Source organism: Malaya genurostris, chromosome 1, assembly GCF_030247185.1.
Source record: "Malaya genurostris strain Urasoe2022 chromosome 1, Malgen_1.1, whole genome shotgun sequence".
In the NCBI taxonomy this organism is placed as follows: domain Eukaryota; kingdom Metazoa; phylum Arthropoda; class Insecta; order Diptera; family Culicidae; genus Malaya; species Malaya genurostris.
In genome coordinates this window covers 150,985,069-151,003,431 of record NC_080570.1, presented here as the reverse complement: position 1 = coordinate 151,003,431, position 18,363 = coordinate 150,985,069, and the positions used below count along the sequence as shown (strand labels likewise).

Genomic DNA, 18,363 nt, shown 5'->3' with positions numbered 1-18,363 from the left:
TGATTTATTTCTGGTGAACAATCCATAAACTTTGCTTTGGACCGATTGTGAGTCAACGCGATACCCACATTGAAAAAACCTTTCTAATGGTCAAATGTTCATGCCTAATAGTAAACATACTACCTTCTGATACCTTTACGGATATAATTATTTTTGTTGACTTCATTTGTTTTCTGGAGCAACTACCTCAATCGGACAACCAGAACGCTCACCATCATCGGTGTCTGTACGAAATTGAATTCAGCAAAACAATAACAAATTATTCTTTTCGATGAAGCACAGTCCGGATAACACTTTTGAAGCCATTGCTGTGCTGCAACTGTATTTTTTTCACCAAGAAGCAAAGATAAATTAGCACACGAAATTGTTTTGAATCCGATGTTTCTGAAATAACAAAAGTAGCTTCACTTGAATGGCTGCAAGTTTTTTTTTTCAGATTAATCGACATGTCGTGAAATTTTACACATAGCCATTTGAAAACTGGTACTTCATAAACATATTTATAGAGTGATGTGATAACTTACTATTGAAATAAGGAGCTGTTATACATTATAGTGAGAAGCATTCGTAAACCTTCGCCTTTGATAGAGATAATTGCATTTTCCATTTACTTCTAACACATGTTTTATATGAGACGACATCGGCACTCGAATATCGTCGGTTAACCATTACCTACATCTACATTTAGCTTAGTTTATTCGTTGCAACCGATTTGTTTCGCGCAAATTGAGTAGGAAACTTAAAATCGAAGCCTATCCAAACAGATTGAAGTACAATGTGAAAGTTTTAAAAGAAGAAAATAATATGTACACATGCATTGTGTTAGATGCTCTATCCAAGATAGCCATTTATCTTTCATCTAGATCTTCACCATCCGGTTGGTGGCCACATTGCATCAGTTCGATCCGATCGCGATGTTGGCCGAATTCAAGATCGAGCGCCAGTGATATCGAATGACATGTGCATTCTTGTGTTCGCCCGGTGGCCCGGAATGGAGGTTTCGATTCAAATGTCAACTGTTATTGACGGGATCATTTCCCTAAAGTAACCCAAGTGTTTCTACTTTCTGCAGTAACTAATCAGAGTAAACCTGACTCAGAGTACGCTTTCATATCTATTATTCACAATGCTCACGGCGGTCGGTCGGTCGGTCGTTTTCCTGTATCCTCAATAAGTTTAAACTAAACATCTAAATTGCAACCATTGGGCATACGAACGAGAAAATTTTCCCTATCTCGTAGCAAAGCCCCGGTCCCGTTAGTTGGATTTCGCTTTTTTCCGCCAGCGGCCAGCAGCCCGAGCAAGTCTTCGTCGGTCGGCCTATTTCCATAAAGTTGGCGCTCTGAATCACTTTCGTTAGTTGCGAATAAAACTAAATCTAACCACGCCGCAGATCAAGAGCACCTTAACCACCGTACTGTATGTGTGTGGAAACGTGCATACTTACGAGGAGTGTGCCTACATTTGATATGACCATCTCGAACTGTGTTTCCTTTTTTTTCCTCCAACGAATGGACAACGAAACTGGGCCACCCGTCGAGGCGCTTGGTTTGCGCCCAACACTACAAGGTCAAATTAGTAGAGGTAGCAAAAGAAAAATTTTAAATAAAAAAAATAATGATTATCCGCACCACCCGTGGGTGGCTTAAAAAGGAAACTGCGGTTAGTCGCGTTGAAAGTAATGCAAATATCGAGCAACGTGCAGTTCCAGTGAAGGAAAAAAAGTATAAAACCGCTTCGGAAGAGATGGAAGCTCGCACGTGTCAACCGTTTGTTTGCTTTCCTTCGTCACACATCCGCGATTCCACCAGTGGAGAATGGAGTGAAGTGGAAAGGAAACTCGTTTCTGTATCATGTTGTTCTCGATGCAACAACGGTGACAGACAGGAGTGGAGCTTGATGACCGACCAGTAAATTGTTGCTGATCTATCGTAAGCTTTCATCACTGGCGTATGTGAGAAAAATTACGATAAATATTCAAGCCAATTACATCAAACAATTGTGAGGATAAGTCGCTCAACGAAAAAAAAAGAAACAAGTTAGGCTACCCCCATAGAAGCATACAAATATGGAGCGGGAGCACTTTCAAACAGTTGAAATGTAGCAGAGCGATGACAACAGTGACAGCTTGTTTGGGGCATTAAACGGAATCAGGATATCAAACGTTAGATTTGATTGGAAGTTGAATGGCTGACAGTTGACAAGTAAATAGGAGAAAATCTTTTATAGGAAAAAGTGAATGCGGGAAACGATGATGCTGATCGTAGTTGATCCACTCAGTATACGAGCCTGATAATAAATCGAATGATACATACTGCTCTATCATTCACATACGGATCGCACGAAATCATGCCATCATTTCCTATATTCTGCACCAGAGTACTGAATCTGACACAAATTTATTTCGACTTGTCTCAGGCAGCAACAGCACGAATGCACACAATGGATTGCTTTCAACCAATGCAGATAGTTTGTTCAGTGTACTTCTTCAATTTAAACTTTCAATCGAGGAGGATCCTCGGGTCCTGAACAGACGATCAGCGTTCAAAAACCGTTTTTGAACTACGACTCTCGAGTTTTTCTGTAGACTGACAGAAACAATTAGAGGGTTGTATGCAAGACACGACCGATCACGATTACATTAAAAATGAAATAATTCTTAGATACCCATAATAAATACAAAAATAAAGATGATGATGAATACACTAAAAGTCACAAATTACAAACTTGCTCTACTTTTAGTGTTTACATTTTTGGCGAATAATCAAAATGACAGTTAGATTCATTCAGAACAATTGATTCTACTCTATTTTGATGCCTTCAAGAAATTTTTACATTTGAAATTTTTTGGAAATATACTGTCATAGTTACAACGCATGTAGTGATAAGACACTTGTTCTTTTGATGTAAATGATAATTTAACTGAAACTGGCGGTAATCCGAGTTTAGTAAGGATTCAAATGATACTTGTAAAATCGCAGAGCAGCTTGTCTTCAATTGATCTCTAATACTGTATTTTATTGGATCTAATAATTCTATATGTGTGAGTCTGTGCAACTTATTTGTACTAAGTTCCGAATCTTTTGAAGCGTTTTATTCCTGATGGGACAACAGCTTGTTCAAATCGATACTGCATAACGATTTTCATTGCATTATTTTTGCTACACTTAGTCTGGATCCCTTCTATAAGATTGTTGGAAACAAGATTAGACCAAAATAGTATGCTTTATACGACTAAATCAATTTCTAACTATTCAATCAGGTTACACGATTATTGTTTGGTTTAATAATAGGGTCTGATGGTTAGTTCTTGCTGAGAGATAGTTCTTTGTATTTAGCCCATTTAATGACAAAGAATTATCTATAATTATGATCATAACACAACTTTATACTGAATTTATTTGCGCGCCACCGTGTTGTTCGTATGAAAATGGAGATTTCAGTATGCAAACTACCCGTTGACAAATTAACACATTTTTAAACTTTTTCGAATCAAGTTAAATTAGGAAAATTTATCAATAAATCACAGAGATACAAGTGCTTCAAATTAGGTTCGTAAAATCTATCGCCGATAATTCTAAGTTGGCCTGCTAGTTACCGGAGAATCAAGGTAAGCCATGAGTAAACAAAAGCAGAAATGTATTCGGGCATATAACAGATCGGCTGAAAAGTTCGTATCGTTTCTATGAGAGGGCGCCACTAGAATTAAATCCATACCATTTTCAGTTAGTACCAACCTTCAAAAGATACGTGTATAAATTTGACAGCTGTCTGATTATTAGTTTGTGAGATATTGCATTTTGAGTGAAGCTACTTTTGTTATTGTGAAAAAATGGAAAAAAAGGAATTTCGTGTGTTGATGAAACACTACTTTTTGATGAAAAAAAGTGCCGCCGATACCAAAAAATGGCTTGATGAGTGTTATCCAGGCTCTGCACCGGGTTTGCAAAATTTCGTACTGGTCATATGAGCACCGAAGACGATGAACGCAGTGGACGTCCAAAAGAGGCTGTTACCGATGAAAACGTGAAAAAAATCCACAAAATGATTTTCAATGACCGTAAAGTGAAGTTGATCGAGATAGCTGACACCCTAAAGATATCAAAGGAACGTATTGGACATATTATTCACGAATATTTGGATATGAGAAAGCTTTGTGCAAAATGGGTGCCGCGTAAGCTCTCAATCGATCAAAAACAACAACGAATTGATGATTCTGAGCAGTGTTTGGAGCTGTTAAATCGAAATAAAACCGATTTTTTTCGTCGATATATAGCAATGGACGAAACAAGGCTCCATCACTTCATTCCGGAGTCCAATCGACAGTCAGCTGAGTGGACTGCACGCGATGAACCGAACCCAAAGCGTGGAAAGACTCAACAATCGGCCGGTAAGGTTATGGCGTCTGTATTTTGGGATTCGCATGGTATAATTTTCACCGACTACCTTGAAAAGGGAAAAACCATCAACAGTGACTATTATATAGCGTTATTAGAGCGTTTGAAGGACGAAATTTAAAAAAAACGGCCTTATTTGAAGAAGAAAAAAGTTTTGTTTCATCAAGACAATGCACCGTTTCACAAGTCGATGAAAACCATGCTGAAATTGAACGAATTGGGCTTCGAATTGCTCCCTCATCCACCGTATTCTCCAGATTCGGCCCCCAGTGACTTTTTCCTGTTCTCAGACCTCAAGAGAATACTCGCTGGTAAAAAATTTAGAAGCAATGAAGAGGTAATCGCTGAAACTGAGGCCTATTTTGAGGCAAAGGACAAATCGTACTACAAAAATGGTATCGAAAAGTTGGAAGATCGCTATAATCGCTGTATCGCCTCTGATGGCAATTATGTTGAATAATAAAAACGAATTTTTGCAAAAAAAATGTGTGTTTCTATTAAACGATACGAACTTTTCTGCCGAACTGTTATTTATAGATTCCCTTTCCTGCTATAGTTCATACTGCGCGAATCGGACGAGAGTTTGACATCATTCACAATCCAATATTTCAATGGTATGCAATTGAAATACTTAAATGACGTTACCGCGAAGGTTTAAGTTAAATGTTTTCGAATCGATTTGTAGCTAAATTATATAAATTCATCAATAAATGACTGAGTTCTAAGCGTTCAAGATTATGACAGAAAAAGGTTACGCGGTTATTTTTGAATTTTTTTTTTAAATTGACACCCAGCCTCGTACAGTGAGTTAGCAAAAGCGACAATTCAACGAGCGAACGCATATACAATCTAGTCATCACCACACACTGGACGAGCTACTTGTTTCATTCGCAGTCAAGCATCAACTGAAATCAAGAAATGATTTGCAGCATATATTTATAGATTCCTCTTCGAACTACGCAGAATGATGCGGTGTTTTTATGCATGACGCAAAGCCTCCTATGCCGAACAAGAAAATGACATCAATTTGGTCAGCTGGGATTGGTGGATGAAAACATAGATCAATTCTAACCATTTTTTCAATAGTATGCTATTGAAATACTGAAACGACGTCGTCATACATGTTTAAGTTAAAAGTTTCCGAATCGATTGATTGTTAAATTATATCAATCCATCAACAAATGACTGAGTTATTAACGTTCAAAATTATGACGCAAAAAGGTTACGCGGCTATTTTTGAAACTTTTAATTGACTCCCGGCCCCGTATAGTGAAGGGTAAGACATTTTTAACGCCGAAAAAAATGGAAGCATTTCAAATCATTTGTAAATTGTTGTGTTTGTAAAACTACGAGTCGGCCGTAAATTTGATAATATGAAATAACGACCAACAAGTTATCACTATCTAAATCGGCCACAAGTTTTATTTTGGCATGTCAGTAAAAACATTGCACACTTTGGTGCAAATACTAAAAGTGGCATTAACTTTACGTGTGTTTAGTTTTTCATGTTGAATTGAAAGGTGGCCTAACAGTTCAATGTAAAATGTTATATACCGACGACTCGAAAAAAGCAGTTCCAACACTGTGGAGCAGGTTATACACCCAACTAACTGTAACTTTTCAGTGTGCATCTTTTTCAGAGTGGTAAATCGATTATTTAGAGCTTCTTCATCGAAACCCAATAACAATTTTATGAAATTTTCATCTAAAAATACATACCCACTCTCTATTTATGAAATCGAAAGGTTTGTCATACTGAAGATGCATGCAAAGTTTCAAAACGGGGCGTCGAAAGGTGGGGAAAGTGCAAAAATTTGAAAGAAAAGTGCGACATCCACAATATTGACACAGTAAAACAAATTCTGAAAACGAAGTATGAACTATCAAGTTATTTGCACTTTTGTATATAATAAGTAAGGAGTGTATCGAAAAGTAGTTAGCATCATTGAATATTGAATAAAAAAGCGAAAAAAAAAACATATTTTGACATCAGTTTTCGATATATTGTAGAAAAATTACATTTTTATGCATTTCACTGATTATATTGAAGAAAATTCTAGTTTCTGGGAAACGCTCGCACTTTGGACTTGACATTCTTCACTAAATTCTGCACAGTCATTTCTGCATGTTCTGGGACACTGTACCTTCCTTCCGAAAGTGCCGCTTGACAATTGCCCAATAACTTTCAATTGGTCGAAAATCCGGGCAGTTCGGTGGGTTGATGTCCTTTTCCAAGAATTGTACATTATTTTTTTGTCAACCACTGTAGAACGAAGTTGGCGTAGTGGGCTGAAACCAAATCCGGCCAGAAGAGAGGAGGAGTCTTATGCTTTCTGTACAGTGGCAGCATTCTCTTCTTCAAACATTCTTCCTCGTACACCTTGGCATTAATTGTGCCCTTCGTGAAGAAAATCGACGACCGCAAACCACAGGTACAAATTGCTTGCCAGACCAACACCTTCTACCCAAATTTTTCCATCGCCACCGTGGTGTCAGCGTCGTCCATGTCCTGGTACACCGATTTCGTATAATATTGCGGTCCGGGCAGCGCTCGTGAGTCTTCCTTGGCGTAGGTTTCGTCGTCGATCAGGATGCATCCGTCTTTATTCTGTAGAATCCGTTTATACAGTTTTCGCGCTCTTGTTTTGGCCTGAACTTGCTGTACCAGGGACTTTTTCGGCACATTTTGTTTCTTGTACGTTTTCAGGGAGTTCCGAACTTTGATCCCTTGAATCATCCCGATGCTGGTGTTGAACTGCTTGGCCAAATCCCGCGTCGACGTCGATGGGTTTTCCTGATGTACTCAACCAATTTTAAGTCCCGGCCGGGCTGGCTGGGACCCGTTTTCCTACCGGATCGGGGCAAATCCTTCATGGAAAGGGTCTTACCGAACTTCTCGATAATATTTTTGACACTGATGTGGTGCACTTTCACCCGTTTTGCAATTTCGTTGTACGTGACACCACTTTCTGAGCACCAAGTGTGCAGAATTTTCTTTTGCGTTTCCGGATTAATTCGACTCATCATTGAAACGATAAACCGTACCGAAACCAATCGATTGCGCAGCTGTTATTGACATGTAAACAAACATGTCACGGCAAAACACGCTGCAAAAATTTAAGCCATTTCAGAGCAATAACTGTTTGAATGTTGCTAACTACTTATCGATACACACCTTACTATATTATTCATGTTGGAACTTAATGTTGAAATAAAGTGTGAGATTTGACCTTACATTTGTTCTTATTGTCCACGAATACTTCGTTTAAACACCGACTAACGGATTCCTAGTAACTGATTTATGACCAGAAAGTAGATTGTTTGACTCACGTTGCGGTGTGTGCGAAAAATTTAAAGTATAAAGCTTCCTCGATTCGCTAGCTTTTCTCCCCACTTTCTCGCGCAACCGAAAGATTGCAACGGGAGTCACAGCAACAAACCAACCTCCCGGTAAACAATTTCTCATAGGTTATTAAAACTAAATCGATCCCATCGAGGGCTAGTAATGGCTTCACTCTCACCCGAACCTCGCTCGTTTACCCACCGCCACAATCGGAGAAGTAGTTAAATTTTCCTTTCGTTGAATAGTGCAATTAGTTTTGCTGCTCGCAGTATCATTTTTTTTTGTTCGCCTCTTCTCGTTGAAGTCGCTAGTAACAACAGTAGGCTTAGACAAGATATTGACAGACGGCGGGCGGTCTGTGACGGTGACTGTTGTTCCGTGCCGTTCGTTCGTCTTGGCTTCTTTGTCGTGTTGTGTGGGTGACGTTTGTTGGAAGAGAAAGCACGGCGCGACGCGGCGCATCGCCGACTGAAATAATTAACTCCGTGTTAATTATCCTACAAAATATTAACTTGTGTTATGTGATTTTTGTTATCAAAATCAAAAGTCGACGATTTCCAACCGAATCTGGAACAATTCAGATACAGAATATATACTTCGTAAATGAAATACTACGTCTTGAAAGGGTTATGCTACAAACTTGCTAGCAAGTGCACTTTGTGTAGCCAATTAAGGTGATGACATCCACAGTGAGAGTACCAAAGAATCGCCAAACGGTTTGCTCATCTTCAATGATCACGATGTTAATACAGAGGTCTGTTACACGTTGCCTCTTTTCCCTGCTAGACTGGTAGGATTTTTTTTTTCATTCGAAAGTGTTCGGCAAACGTCCAGAATGAAACGTGCGGAAAAAATTACTGCTCATTTCACCACACAGATCATTACATTTAGCTTACATAATTGATTCATCTGTGTTACTACACCGAATCGATAACTGTACTCGGAATTGTTTTGCGATTGCGTAATGGTATTTTATAGCGCAACATTCGGTTCGGGAATTGTATAATTAGTGCATTTTTTCCTTAGGAATAAATGCTTTCTTTATAGCATATAAATAGAACGCCTCAATTTTGAATAGTTGGAGAGATCATTTTAACTCTAGACAGACTTTTGAAAGAGGGGTATGTATTTTGGCATCATCACGCTAAATATGCTTGAACCCGCCTGATAGTTTGTTTGAGAAGGATGTGTCGAACTTGTGTCAAACTTTAAGAAGAAAGCAAGTTTCCTTCAAGTGACTTGAGCCTACAATCCACAATTTCTTGTCCCGACATAAATTCGTCTAATGCCCTGATGTTACCATTCCCATATTTTTAATCATTTAGTTATGTGGAACACGATACAATGAAACTTTTATTAGTAAAATATAATATGATAATATAATATACTATAATATATCATATAATAAAACATAATATAATATATTATGGTAGATATTGGTATGTCGGATGAGCTGTAACTCAGATACATTTCACACCCTTTCAATCTGCTACTCACGCATAAGACGATAGCACCCAGCCGACACCGTTCTATTGATCAAATGTCATAATCAGTGCAGTAAAACTCCATTCAATTCAATTGAAACCGAATGTGAAACACACTGACGATCTGTCTACTGCAGTAACCTTCACACGCTGACACTCACAACGTTCGCTGACGTACCGAACGGGTAGCATACGGTTCTTCAATCGATTCTCTTCAAATCAAAGCTCAGTTTAACCACCGTCAGTTGATCTCTTGAAGTAACAAAATATAATACATCTTTCAATAGGTTCATGTAAACATTCGAATTGGTTCGAGATAATAGATGAAAGACAAACCAGATAGCAGAAATATCAATTACAGAATACACATGCATTGATAGTTTCCTCCTTCAGTTTTCATGTTTAATACTTTACTCCTTTACTTTATAATTCTATTCATTCGAACTTGCTCACTACCAACAGCGAAGACAATGAAGCAGCTATACTACTTGGCACTTGAAACTTAGCAAACAAAACTTCAAACGACTAGGTACGATTATTCAACTGACGATGAATTCTGGAAGCTTCCCTTGAAAATGACAGCAAATGTCAAATGAATTTGTATCGATATGCTGATGGTCAGTGGTCCTAAATTTCATTTCCATTTGATGTCATTCGATTAAAAATGTTTTTTTAAGTGTGTAGTTACAAGTAGTTCTATGTTTCATGTAGAATTACTGTTCTTGCATGTGTAGACTTGTTGAATCGGCGAAACTCATAAAAATCCTGAGTTCTTTACATTTTATGTCTAAATATCTCGAAAACAGTTACTCCTGAGAAGAAGGTCACTATGAGAAAAGCTATTCTCTTTCGTGTAAAAATATCTGAAAATGGATTAGCTGCAACTTTATGTGGATTTTAAATTCAAAGTTCAATGAAAAGTTATTGTGAACAAATTTAACAGACGTTTTTTTTCTTCGATTTTTTCGGTTAATTTTTCTAATTTTTGAAAAAGTTTCCCATTTTTTCAGTGTATAGTTATTTTCTGATTTTTTCTACACCATTCTTGCTTTTCTCATACCGAAAGGTTATGCAATCACCGTGAAAACCGACTTTTGAACCAAAACCTGCCTGTGCAATCGATTTTCGCGGATATTTAAATGAAAGGTCTCTCTGGGTCCTTTATAGCTATTGAATTTTACTTGGATCGAGTTTCCGGTTCGGGAGTAATGCATTCGATTTTCTCAGAGACCGCTGAACCGATTTTCTTCAACTCTGATTCAAATTAAATTCCCTACCCAGATAACCAATAAGCATATACTAATGCCGCATTATGCCTAAAAATAAAAATCACTAATTTCGATCGCTATTCAGGCAGAATTAGGACTGACTTTGGCAAAACATGCGGCTGCTCTGAAAGCTGAATTCCAATTTATTTACAACAGTTGAGCTATAAGATTGCTGATATAGAGCTATAAGGCGTGATTGATGCTCATAAAAAGCTATTTTACTGTCATTATTAGTGCTTACTCTTTACTTTTACTTGGCTTTTACGCGCAAGGACGACGATTTTGAGGTAGTCAGGCACATATCTTCAACTGAACGTTATAACAGGGGAACCGTGGTCGAAAATCGATCATTTCTTCTTGTGCGTTGGATGGAAGCAGATGTCGGGACGAAAAGACGCATTCAACCAGCGGCATCGGAGAGTGCACCTTCTGCGTGGTTAAAAACCTCAAACGCTCAGGTCGTAGTTCTCATTTGCCTTCCGGTCGTCAAGGCGAGAAGACGCTTTAAACCAGGTTCGCATCATTTGACACTGCGACAGGCACATATCTTCAACTGCTAGTTTGAATTCAAGCAAGAACGATTGCATCAGCTGCTGGTGGTTTGCATTGGAGAGAAAGAAAACAAGAAAATCAGCCGTTCTAATGACTCTAAATGTTATCTAAAGAACTATTAAGATTACTTCTTTGCAAATCAAAGGTAGAAATCATCAGTTTAGTGAAAATCCAAAATAATTTGATTTGCTTCGTGCACTTTTCGCTGTGCAAAAATCGTTCGAGATAAATGTTCCGAACTATGCTAAATATCGTACACGGAAAGAAATCCGTTACTGCTGTTATGATTAGAAAATTATGAAACCAATCATTTTGACTTAGCATGAAATCATGAGCAATAACTCTTCTCCCATGAAAATTAATCATGGTTCGAAAATGCGTTATTTGAAGAATGCATTTCTTTCAAAGCTCGTAACTCTAATTTCCTACCCGGATATCACTTTGAACCCTCTGCCTCAAGTGATGTGATAGATTGCTTAGTAGATTAATGGTACAGCAAAAGGTAGACATTGAAAAGCAAGACCTACCGAAAATGTTTACTTGATCCTGAAGCATGTTCATTTAATAATCGTGTAGTTTTACCCACCGGTTGACAGAAAATTAAACATAGTTCGTCGTGCTTTTCACTGAATATATATTGCAAAAATGACCATCGTTGCAAAAATCACACATAACGCCTGAATTTATGTTTCAAAAATTACCATCCTAGCAGAAACACGCCTGAAGTTATACCCAACAACTTCAAGTGCGTTATGTTTTAAATTTCCGAAATCAGTCCGAATGGATCATGATGCGAAAAATTTTATTCATGGTGTATTATCATAACATGAAAATATATTATTTTCCCCAAATCATGATTCGTTTTGCTCATTTCTAGAATCGGAATTTTGCCCGTGTAGAGAATTCCACAATTTGGTTTTTCCAAAAGGCAGAAATGAATCCTGTACAGCATCTTGATAGTTTCTTTCAATGAAATATGCAAATCCGAAATGAGATAATCGACGTCAAAAATCGTTTAAAATTTTTATAGTGAAAAGGGGGAAAGTTTCACAATTCACACAATCGATCAACTATCAATGCGAATTCGAAAGTGTAAAGAAATCGTGTCAGTTTTATTCGTATTCACGACATCCAGTTATGTCTCTGATATTACACACCAGTACTTTTTTTTGTTTTGGCAAATTTTTAAAATTTTTGACACTTGGACCATGTTTAGCTATATCTTTTTACTTTCTAATTCACACTTATCAAATGAACAACGTATGTCGATTTTTAATTTCAAAGTTTATTAATAAAAATATTGTACAGAAATTGAAGAGACGTTTTACAGTCAGTGTTCTTTTGTAGTGCTCAATTCGATTATTTTGACAACATTTTGGCATTAAATATGCCTTGCTGTTCACTATACAAGGTCAGGTGTCAATAAGAAGTTTCAAAAATAGCCGCGTAACCTTTTTCTGTCATAATTTTCAACTTAGTCACTTGTTGATGGATTTAGATAATTTAACTACCAATCGATTTGGAAACATTTAGCTTGAACATGTATGGCAACGTCGTTCCAGTATTTTAATAGCATACTTTTGAAGAATTGGTTTGAGTCGTCCTATGTTTTGACGAACCAATCACAGCATACCATCATGATGTCATCGGTTTGATTTCTCTCGCACTCTCGGCCGACTGTTTCGATTGTTGCTTACACCACGAATTTCCTTAGCAGTAGCAGTAACAAGTTTCGCACAAAGAGTAACCAATCTATAAATATATGCTGTATAACATTACTTTGCTTAGTAGGTGCTTGCCTGTGAATAAAGCAAGTAGCTCGTCCAGTGAGTTGTTGACTGGATTGTAAAGTACGATGCGTTCACTTGCTGGATTGTCGCTTTTGCATTGTGTTGTGTGTCGGTGCAATTTTCTGCTGTCTGCTGCACAGCGTGTTCGATTGAATATATTAAACATCATTCTTTTTACATTAGCTCAGCATTAGCCTATGACTGCTATTATTGATCCAAACAATAATCATGTAATCTAACCTAATGGCTAGAAACTTACACGGGTTGATCAAACTAAGTGTAACAAGAGCAATAAATCGTTATGTAGTACCAATTCGCTTTATTTCAATTATCATTTGCATCAAATTGTAACAATACAATAAACAATAAAAACAAAATTGAGGAATTTTGCAGCGTTTCATTATTATCATAATAAAACTAAATCGTTTTATTTGTCTGGGTTTATATCTTGAGGTTATTTGTATCTCAAATTGATACTTTAAGTAACTTTGAAATCATCATCATTTACTTCCAGTGAAAGGATATATTTTAAAAACTTCACTATACAAAAAAAAATGTGGAAAGGGTTAAAAAACAATTATTATGAAAGAATTCAATTCTCAATTTTATCATTTGCAAACAATCTAAGCTCTTAAACTAGTAGGTGACAAGCGATTATAATTACACTCTCCTACTCAATGCTTGGTCGGAGAAATAGGTATAAAGCGAGAGGACTAGTGTTTGATGGACAGAGAAGATGTTTGGATGTAAGGTATCGATCGGGTGACCGCCAGGATGTAGACCATGTTCGATGTACGTTCTACTGTGTCTGACTGGCGTTTTAGAGTGACTAAAACAAGATTCAGAGTGGTGAAATGATAGCGCGTATGCACGGAATGCATAAGAACGCAGGTTCGAGTCCCGTCTCTGAGCGTATCTTTTTCCAATAAATTCATTGAGGTCTGATGACCTGTTACACATTTCTGGAACTGCTCAAAGGTAGTAATCTTTTCGATTAAAAGTATTTGGAAATAAAAAAGATTCAAGACTGCTCTGGTGATTCATGGCGCCCATTTACTCTCTTCAACAGCACTAGCGCCATCTTTACGGCCCGTTTTCTTATTTACCGTACTCGAACTGAAACTGCTAAATTTAGATCTGATATTCACAAAGCATTGAATTACAACTTGTTCTCATACAACCAGGCTTATCTCATTGGGTAAATAAATAGTTACATGAGTAAAGAGGATCCACAATCGTAAAATCTGTAAAATATATCTAACATGTTCGTTTATGAGATATTCATCGCGAAGTATTGCAAGCTCATACGGTATTTGTAAAACCATGGGATTGAGTTGTTACAACAATTCAAAGTGCGGTATAAAACAATTCAGTATCCGTATCATGTCATAAATACGCGGAACAAATGGAAACGAAAAAAATAAATTCTCTCTCCCCTCGCCCGGCACAGCACCTACCTTATCAAGTTGATCTCCGTACTTCTGGTCCCGTCCAGATCGCTATTCCGTACCTCCACCGCACAGTAACCGTCGATTTCGTCCGGATCGTCCGGATCCATGACAGACACCGCCGCGGACGGTACCATTTTACCGCCGCCGCCGCCGCCGTCGCCGTCACATTCCGCGTTCAGCTTTAGCTTTTCCGAGCATCGACTTTTCAAGCTACCCCCGGAAGACAGACACGGCACTCTCCGACCCACGGTTCCCATTATTGCACCGGGTGGCTTCGGTTGACTATCGCCAAGACCAGCACCACCGCCATTGTTTAGCTTTTCACACCTGCTGTAGGTGATGCTCGAACATTTCACATCGGCCCCCGAAGCACTTTTCCCAGAAACCGTAACGCTGCTACTTCCTGGACTCGGGGGGCGGCTCTTCGAGTGACTATTGTTGCTGCTGCTGCCGATGCTGCTTCGGCCGAACGGCGTGGAAGTTTTCCCCTCGTGGATCTCGTTCCGAAGGTACTCGAACTCCTCGTACGAATCGGAATCACTTTTATCCCGTTCCAACATTTCTTCCAGCTGTTTATTTTTCTTCTTTCGGCGCGATAGCATACTCAGGATGTTGTTGATGATTGCAATTTTGGCGACCGTCGCAATTACCGGTGTCCTGTTTGCACTTTGCGTTCGTTTTCAATGTCTATTAGGGCGGTTTCTTCAGCGGATCACTTCATGAGCGCGGCTCATGATGACACGAGTTTGTCACTGTGGTATATCAAATTAACACTGAAACAAAGTTGAATTGGAGTCCCTTTGCAGAAGACTTCATTCATATCATGATCTCGAAACACTACCGTAGAAAAGTGAGACCATAAGCTCCGTAGACTCCCACCACCACCACCCCCAGATGACAAACCAAGCTCTCAGCATGTGTGAAAGAATCTGTCATCCGATGGCTTGATATTTGATTCGTAACCGTAAGTTTGGTGAAACAGGCGAAAGCTGAGATGCATTAAGGGCAATTAGAGCTCTAAACTAGCGTGGCTGATTTAATTTACTGTGATTATAAAAAAGCCTACCCGGCAAGACGGTGGTTACATGAACGATTTGAAACTAAATACTTTATTTTCTGCTTTCTGAGAGAGTCTAATTTTCCTGTAACCCATAATGAATAGAGCGAAGCCACCAGCGAAACTTACGGCCTTCTGCCACAGGTTGATGAATATTGCAAAAATAAAACTGAACAATTATTTCAACTCTTCAACGGGGGGCGATGATGGTTGTATGACTGACAGATCTTTGGCCAGGGACCGACAGAACCGGTGGTGTCATTTTCCGTGATTTTCCGAATGTTATGAGTGCTAATGGATTCGGTTGTGTAATGCACTAACGAAACTTAGTTGATGAAATATGTTAGAGACGCGCAAAATCGCGGTTTCGAACTACGTTCACTAGAAAGCATTAACTTGCTAAACAACAGGTTAAAAGAGCACAGATTTGTAGAACGAATTAGTTGTTCAAACATTAGTTCAGAATTGAATGAACCATGTGAAAACGATTCTTTCAGAAACGATGTTTGAAATAATAATGCATTAATGCATCCTTTAGAGGCACTCTGTGGAATATTGAATCACTGCAAATGTTTCTTAAACAAAAAGCATTGGTATGAGTATTTACTAGCTCCTAGTGACATAAGTCTCACAAATAGTTTTCTTTTCAGGACTAAATGTGAAATGAAATATACTCATTAGGAATGGTTGTTTGGAAGATTGGCACGACGACTGATGAACACATAGTTCGTAACAAGGGCGATTCTTTATTCAAGGGTAGCAACTGGAGTTGGTGTCTACTGTCGTGAAATCAGTTTAGAGCAATATCATTCACTTGGTAGATGCTGCACACTATTTCAAGCATAACTATTTGTGATTTTCTGTATAGATATATTCGCTTTGCGCAGCAATTCAACGTTTCGACGTTTAACGTAGTCCTTTTTAGGGTAAAAATGAATACACATTTAAACCAAATTCTCGAGCTTGACATAGTAATCAACAGAAACAGATCAGCATCGCACAGTTTTGCTAATTGCTCAGTAATTCATATACTGTTTTCCGAGATTCGTTAAATGGAATTTCTGATTTTTGGAGTGCATCTTTTGTCGAGATTTAGCATAATCTTTTGCTAAACTTATCAGTGAATAACGATTTTGTCGGAATCAGCAAATATTTTTCTCAAACTTTCGAACTATGAACTAGCTTTTGCCGAAATTCGGTAAGAAAACTATTTACGCTTTTCATATTCGTTTGGCACTATGCAGTTATTTTCTGACTCAATATTTGCAGAATTTTTTTCGGTGATCATCGGTGATTCTTTGGCACTATTTTCCCCGTCGATCCAGAACCAGAAGTCGGATCTGGATAAAATTCAATAACAGATTATAGGACCATGCAAATTTTCATTTTATTATGCAAAATCGACTTCGAAAACAAGTTTTTATATATCGACTGACTTGGAGTTTTATCGGAAGAAATGCCGCTTTCTCAGTCAAATGGAAATTGGAAAACGATTTGTATTTAAAATTGCCCGACGTTTCGGCCGTTTTTTATGGCCTTTTTCAAGGGAAACTGAAAATATGCGTTTATTATACGACATTATATGGACGTTTATGGAATATGGATTATCCTAATGTACTTTGTGAACTCACGTTGGACTATTCGTTATTGTCAGTTTCGTTGATTTTCAACGGTGGGATGTCTGTTGTCTATTTACGGTAACATATATAAAATAAATGTAATTTAATAATAATAATAATTTAATAATAATAATTTTATAAACAAATCGCAATTTTTCCGACTTTAAAAACTTTTATGTGAATCTAGGCTTTCGATAATCGGTCCAGTGTTTCTTAAGAAAATCTAGTTCACTTTTTTACTCTGTTATACTGGAACTGGAAATCGGATCCAGATGAAATTTCGTGACAGCCCATGGGACTATGGAACCTTTCATTTCAATTTTTGATTACGAAATTGGTCCAGCGGTCTCTGAAAACGAGGAATCCTTGTGCACTTAGGTAAATTTTATTGCACATTTTATCCCATTACCCTAGAGCCGGAAATCGGAACATTTATTAAAATCTGTTGACCGATCTTCGACAAAATCGAGTTCCCTTATTTAAATTTTGTTGCACTTTTTACTCCGCTATACCGGAGCCAGAAGAACATTGTAATCAAAGTTTGCAAAAATCTGTTCAGCGGGGCTCTAAAAAATCGAATGTACGAATATCGGACCTAGATAACATCTAATAGCAGACTATGGGTTCATAGAACCTTAGTATGCGAAAATTGCTCCAACGGTTTTTGAGAAAATCGAGTGAACTGCAACTTTTAGCACATTTTATCTTGTTACTTTCCCCCGGCGAATGACCAACCGTGGTTAAAACCGGGGCGAAATAAAAAAAAAACATTAATAATAATAAAAATAATCTTGTTATTCAGGAGTTGAAAGTCAGATTCGGAAAAAATTTAATATGAGCTATGAGACTATCAGAGCTCCTATTAACAGCAACATTTATTGAAATTTGTCCACCGGTCTATGAAAAAATCGAGCTGATTGATCTAGATTTGCCCTCTGTTCGACATGACGATTGTAAGATCATTCTTGTCGCTGATTTACTACAAGCTCGTATAGACTGATAAGATCTTCTACAATCATTACACTTAGATATTCATCGATATTCAGATACATTCATTCAGATATTCATCTTAGATCGTACTCTCCGTTTTCACCTATTTCTTAACGTACTTTCATCAGAAACTAAATACGGTTATTGCGAACCTTTGACTTGTATGTGCCGCCTGTTTAATAATTGTTCCAATGTATTTGACCTCCATCATTCCCATAATGTTCTAAAAAGCTGTTTCTCAGTAATCTGTCTCGATAGGTTCTAGTAACTAGAACTTGATTAGTACTAATTTTCTTTTATCATTGTATAATTTCTAATTTTTAGTCTTATATTATCATGTATTATGTATCATTTGGATCATTGTAATCTGTTGATGCACGAGAAGAGGAGGTTTTATGCCTGTTGGAAAGAA

At 37.8% G+C, this 18,363-nt stretch overlaps 1 protein-coding gene across 4 annotated transcripts in view; it reads right to left on the bottom strand.

Annotated features, from left to right (window-relative positions):
* LOC131426185 (uncharacterized) overlaps positions 1–18,363 on the bottom strand; it is a 135,371-nt gene that overhangs the window by 82,051 nt on the left and 34,957 nt on the right. Inside the window, exon 2 of one of the 4 annotated variants that reach the window (XM_058588716.1) lies at positions 14,292–15,058. The exons of 2 other annotated variants lie outside the window; for them this stretch is intronic. In XM_058588716.1, coding sequence (XP_058444699.1) covers positions 14,292–14,887 — 596 coding nt within the window. In that variant the 5' untranslated portion in view covers positions 14,888–15,058. Of the gene's footprint in view, positions 1–14,291; positions 15,069–18,363 lie in introns of those variants that run through there. One more of the 4 variants, XM_058588717.1, reaches the window with a different exon arrangement.